At 44.0% G+C, this 6,221-nt stretch overlaps 1 protein-coding gene across 1 annotated transcript; it reads left to right on the top strand.

Annotated features, from left to right (window-relative positions):
• Positions 1–1,675: 1,675 nt before the first annotated feature.
• Positions 1,676–5,992, top strand: CUNH6orf141 (chromosome unknown C6orf141 homolog). The gene is made up of 2 exons (XM_055615049.1): positions 1,676–2,613; positions 5,284–5,992. Exon 1 carries the CDS (start codon positions 1,726–1,728, stop codon positions 2,233–2,235), a length of 510 nt encoding a protein of 169 aa, XP_055471024.1. The 5' UTR covers positions 1,676–1,725; the 3' UTR covers positions 2,236–2,613; positions 5,284–5,992.
• Positions 5,993–6,221: the final 229 nt, after the last annotated feature.

The following is a 6,221-nucleotide window of genomic DNA, read 5'->3' as shown; positions in this document are numbered from 1 at the left end:
GTAAAACAAACAGCTATTACCAAGGATGGACTCGAACTTACACCTAGGAGCTTTTTCTCCTGTTGGCTAGTGCTCTTCATGACACTCAGGCATAGACAATTGCAGCACAGGCCCTGAGCATGAGTATCCACAAGCGTAGTCATATATGCCCATATGGGAACAAATGTATGCTTTTATTATATGTGAAGTTAAAAGAAGAGAGGATGGTTGAGTGGAGGGGAATCTACAAAGGCACACATCACATAAATATGTGATTTGTTCTTGTTTGTTTTGGTTCTTTCCTAGAAGTTTGTGTCAAGTCAGAGGCACTAGGCATCTTTCTGAGATAAGTGATAACAACCAAAACTCAGAGAGAAGTGACGGATGTCCCACAGAGCCTGGAGTTCCCAAGGAAAAGTACAAATTAACAGTGCTGTTCTCTAATCTGATCCAGCCTCTGCATTCTGTAGACCTGGAGGTACAACAGAGTAGGGGAGGATTTTAGGTGGACACAAAATCCTGAAAAGCACACAGGAAGCTTCGGACATGGGGAGTGGTGGGAGAAGGGGGCTATCACCAAGGAATTCAAGAACAGTCAGGTTACCTAGTAAGTTCCAGGCCAGCCAGGGCTATAGCTTAAAGCCGTTTCTCAAACAAACAGTTTTTTTTTTCAAAAGAATTTTATTAAATCAGATGACAAAAACCAAACTTTAATGCAAGGTGGTTGCAACACACACCTTTGATTCCAGTACTTGGGAGGAAGAGGCAGGCAGAGGTCAAGGCCAGCCTGGTCTACAGAGGGCAGGCTAGCTAGGGCTACCCAATGAAACCCTGTCTCAGAAAATAAAAAGTAAAAATGAAAAAAACAAAACAAAACAAAACAAAAAAACAAGCTTACTTGTTCCTTCATGCTTGAACATCCACAGAAAGGAAATAAGGAATAGAGTTTTGGGAATTTGAGAAGGTCAGAGCACAAGGGTATTTTCATTTCAGTTTTAGAGAAAAGGATGAGTTATGAGGGCGACCTCACTAGCCAGTCTTGGGGCTGGAGCCAAATACACCATAAAAGAATCAAGGCTATGGCCAAGGGTAGGAAGAAGAGGAACTAAGACTGTTTGAATGGCTGAAAGGAAAACAGTAGTGTCCAAGTGGGTTATCTAGTAATGGGAAGAGGGACTGCCTCTGACATAATCTGATTGGCCTGTTCTTTGATCACCTCCCCCTGAGGGGAAAGCAGCCTTACCAGGCCCAGAAGATGACAAAGCAGCCATTCCTGATGTGATCTGATAGACTAAGATCAGAAGGAAGGAGAGGAGGACCTCCCTATCAGTGGACTTGGGGAGGGGCATGCGCGAAGAAGGGGAAGGGAGGGTGGGACCGGGAAGGGAGGAGGGAGGGGCTTATGGGTGGATACAAAGTGAATAAACTGTAATTAATAAAAAATAAAAATAATTAATAAAAAACCCAAAAACAAACAAACAAACAAAAAACAAAAAAAAGAAAGAAAGAAAGAAAGAAAGAAAGAAAGAAAGAAAGAAAGAAAGAAAGAAAGAAAGAAAGAAAACAGGAGAGGAGGCCAGAGTTTGCAATGGTTATGGCCGCAGGCTGTTCCTCAAGTCTGTGACTAGCTAAAGGCCACACCCAGTTCCTGCACCGCCCGCAGTTTTCTGAGCATAGCTGGAGTTTTCCTGCCGGAACTGGAGAAACAGGCCCCTACAGGCCCCTATAGATGACCTCTTCGCCCGCATGGAGCCCAGGAGACCCCGGGGGTGCGCCGGGCGCTCTCCGCGCGGGGTGGGGTGTGGGCCACCCTTGGATCCCGGCGCCCCGAATCCCGCGCTGGCGGGGACTGACAGGGACCTGTCACCACCAAGTGGGGACTTGAGGTCGCAGACAGGAGGAAATTTGGATTGCCAATCGTGGGTCAGAGAGAAAGTGCTCTTTCTTCTGCATCCCGAGAGGTGGCTGGGAACACAAGAGGACCCTGCTTACGCAGAGCTAGTGGACCTTCCCCCGACGGCCGGAGACCACCGCGACTCCGAGCCCGAAAGCAAGCTTTTCCGCAAGCGCATTGCCACTGCCCCCGGAGCTCAGTCCCGGGACCCTGAAGCCACACCCAGGTCTTTGTTGGTGCGCGTCGTGGATTACCAGGTGACGCAGGAGGTGCTGCGGACCGCGTGGACCAAGGGGAGTATGACCACCAGGACGGAGGAGCGCTCCGTGACCGCAGTCACCTTTCGCACCCCGAGGGAGTGACACAGCTTGTGGGGCACCGGGACCCCAGCCAAACCTGGACGTACCCCACGTCGCCGAGGGAGGATAGTTTATCGTCCCAGCGATCTGATTCTCGGAAGAGATTAAACACAGAGATCTCTGGAGGCCAAGAAACGTTCCAGGGCATGCGAGAAAATGCTTGAAGAACCAATTCTAAGCAGCCTTAGACTTACCCTATGGCTTAAGCGTCTCACAATCATTAAAAAGAAGAAACGGTATTTTTATATCGACGGCTTGTGGGAATTTGAAAGCGCAAAACCTTAGTCAGTTCACCTGTTGGCGTCCTTTGCAATTAATTCGCATTGGTTGTCTACATTTCTTTTTCCTGTTGAACAGCTAAAAGCAGAGGAAAAATTTGAGGTATGTTTACCAGGACGTGTGTGGTGTGTGGAGTGGATGCAGAAAGAGGCTTGCTTTAAAAGCCTTAAAGAACTTTCCTTTCTTTAACAGAAAAATTAAAATGAATGGGAAGCGAAGCAAAATATGTCTAGGTACTCTCTATACTGGTGTGACTTTCCATTTCCATTCTTCATATTTCCATGTTAAGAAGAAAGGGAGTGAAGGAAAAAAGTCTGGAGGGTGGGGGAACTTGGCGGAAGGGGCTGGCCTGTGCTTTGCCACTAAAATGACATTTAACAGGGCTGTATCCCAGCGGGCATCTTAGTTTACTATTTGATAAGAAAGTTAGAGGGGCTGTATGCACTATATCATAAATAGTTGTATGCCCTATTCTTATCCATAGTTTTGAGCAAGTAAGATTTATAGGTAAGACTAGATTGACAATAACTCTGCTGTTTTAGGTTTAGTTTTCTTTTTATTATCATTAGTTAGATGTATGTTTAGGTGAATGTCCATGTAAATGCGGGTGCAGGCAGGTGACTGGAGGTGCATGGGATCCCTTGGAACTGGAGCTATAGGAATTTGAGAATTGAGCTGAGTATTGGGAACCAAACTTTGGTCTTCTGCAAGAGCAATCTGCATTCTTGACCACTGAGCCCTATTTCCAATCCCTTTCCTGGTGTTTAAAATTATCTAAGTCTCACTTGATATATATATATATCAATGTATACATATATATTCCCTTTGTCATTAGACACCATCATTTAAACTTTACTCCTTTATTCATCTGAGCGTTTTGCCTATACGAACATCAGTGTACCACTAGTTTTCCTGGTACTCTCGGAAGTCAGCAAGGATCCCCTGGAATTGGAGCCTTCTCTAGCTTGGTGCTGGGTATTGAACTTGGGTCCTCAGCAAGAGCAACAAGTGATCCTAACCACTGAGCCATCTCTCCAGCATCACATCATTATTAAGTTTTTTAGTACTGGGATGTAATTTGGAATTCTGAGAAACAAATAAAGCTCTTAGGGAGAGGGGAGGGACTTGATTTGCCCCTGTGGGAGGGGCATTTGGTAACTTACCTGTAACCAAGAAGTGGGGCTCTGCTTGGAGTGGGAGGGAGGGTGAAGAGTGAACAGCTGCTCTAGTTCTTTCATCTGTCTTCAGTTAGAGCTTGAATGGCCTTCAGGCCATCATCTGATCCACCTCTAATCTTTCGCCTGGTCAGAGGGCATTCTTCTCTTACAGATGAGCTAACTTTGGCCTAGAGGTCACATAGCTTGTGTAGATCACAGTCAAGGGATTGCATGTGCTTATTAAGTAGGCAAGGGGTGTGATCACCTCCCTCTTAAAGATTTGTGGATGGCTTTTCTTGGTCTTAATTCTAGACATCCAAATATGCCCAACCAGGAGAATTTGAGTTCTAGGCCAGTCTGTGCTTCACAGAGAGACCTTGTCACAACAACAGAGATATCAGAGGGCACCATAGTTTTCTCTAATGCAGGTTTAAGAAAAGTATGAGACTCATCTTTATCCCCTGCATCCTGCTGGGATGGAGATTCACCATATTTCATAAATTCACCGTATTATGGAGATGCTGGCCTGCTGGCTGGAGTTCACCACTTGCAGTTCTTAGGCCCAGGAGAGCTTCCCTTGAGGAAGGAATTCAGCCCTTGAGATCATCTATAGATTTGTTGAGTAGTTGGAAAAGGAGATGTTACCCCTCCAATAAATTCTTCCTTTGCCGAAATTCTGCCTGGCTCCTTTGTACATTAATTGTGACTGTTAAGTTCTCATCTGTGCTTTTTTGATTTGTCCCAGGTTACTGAGCTCTGAGTGAAGACAAGAAAAACAAATGTTTTTTTGTAATCACCAAAACTAGTAGCATCCTTCCGCTCTCAGCTCTCAAAGCCACTTTCAGGGGTTAGGTAGGTCTTACTAACCCTTTGCTAACTAGGAACCTCAGGGAAGGTGCCTAATTTCTATGTCTTTACTTGTTAAGTAGGGATAACAAATGTTGAGCTTTTCTGGTAGGATTTAGTTAAAATACTTAGAATGCTGCCTGGCATGCTCAGTATTAACTCTTAAGATTACTTGTGTAGTTATTACATTTAGACCACTTTTCTCCTGACTAGGATTTAGCTTTTTATTTAATAATGTAGTATAGAAATCATAAAAAACAACCAAACAACAACGGAACAACTAATGAAAATTGAACTATTAGTTGTTTTTTTTTTTCACTAAGACTTCTTCTATATCCCCCAAAGGACTTATATTTAGCTTTTCCTATCATTAATGGATCAGTATGACCATTTTCCAAATTCCTTAGAAATGACCTCTGTACCATATGGAAGGCCCTGGCTAAGGCTAGAGGACCACAGTCAAGATGTAAGTGGATGGAGTGATTGAAAAGGCTTCGCTGCCTCCTTGGCAAGCCAAACCTTTGAGACAGAGTCTTGCTGTGTAGCCTTGGTTGGCCTGCGATTCTATGTAGATCAGGCTGGCCTCAAATCTGCCTGCTTCCCCAGTGCTGGGATTAAAGACATGCTCCATCAGGGCCCACATTGAAAAATCATTTTTCAAGCTGCTCTTACTCTCCTGTTAGCTGTCTGAGACATGTTTACAGTTTTAAAATAGACATCGCATTGAAATCATAAAGTAGTTGCTGAACTGTCTTGATTTGCTTTCCAGGTGAAGAACGTTTTGGCCTTGCACAAGCTTTGAGGGAAGAGCATCTGGACGTGTCCTCAGTACCAAGACTCTCTCAGGATGACCAAGTCTTAGTTCTTTGACTTAACCTTTATCTCACAGAAAAACAAGTTCATCTAACATTGTGTTCGTTAGATAGATTTTGTCAAAGGTTCCCAGAGGCCCATCTGGCCACAAATGACTGGAACAAATGTCAAGGTCACATAACCACCATGGATCAGCCAACTCTTTACCTCTTTTTTTTTTTTTTTTAAATATGTGCTTCTTAATTGTTTTGAGGCAATGTCTCATTGTGTATCCCAGGCTTACTACGGACTTGGTGTCTAGCCTGTGATAATTGAACTGGAGATCTTTCCAGTGTGTGCCAGAATGCCTGACCACCACTTCCCTTTAATCCTTTATCCACAACTGCTATTTTCTGTGAGATCTGTTACACTTGACTTGCTGTTGTATGGAGGTGCCACACTCTCTCTTGCTATTAAAACTCACTGTGACTTTTTTTTCTAAGATTCTTTTAATTTTAAATTCTTTTGTGAATGAGTGTCTGCCTGTATGTGTGTACGTGCACAATGTGGTCACAGGCTGCCTGCAGAGAACAAAACAAGATATTAAAGTCCGTAAAGTTGGAGTATTGCTGGTTTTGAGTGTCCATGTGGGTGCTAAAAACTGAACCCAGGCCCTGAGTAGGTGCAGCCAGTGTTCTGAACCACTGACCTATTTGTCCAACAATGAAAGTGACTCTTAAAAGAAGAAAAAATAAGCTTGATTTTCAAAGTTAAGTTTTGGAGCCTGGCGTGGTAGCATATGCCTATAATTGGAGCAATAAAGAGGCCTAGAGGTAGGAGGAGCTCCGTGAGTTTAAGACCAGCAGGGATACATAGTGAAAAGAAAAAAGAAAAGAAAGTGAAGATCCTTTCTCA

Source organism: Psammomys obesus, unplaced genomic scaffold (genome assembly GCF_907164565.1).
Source record: "Psammomys obesus unplaced genomic scaffold, mPsaObe1.curated_primary_1811, whole genome shotgun sequence".
Taxonomy (NCBI): Eukaryota; Metazoa; Chordata; class Mammalia; order Rodentia; family Muridae; genus Psammomys; species Psammomys obesus.
Note: the sequence above shows the minus strand (reverse complement) of the source record. Positions and strands in the feature narration are given on the sequence as shown.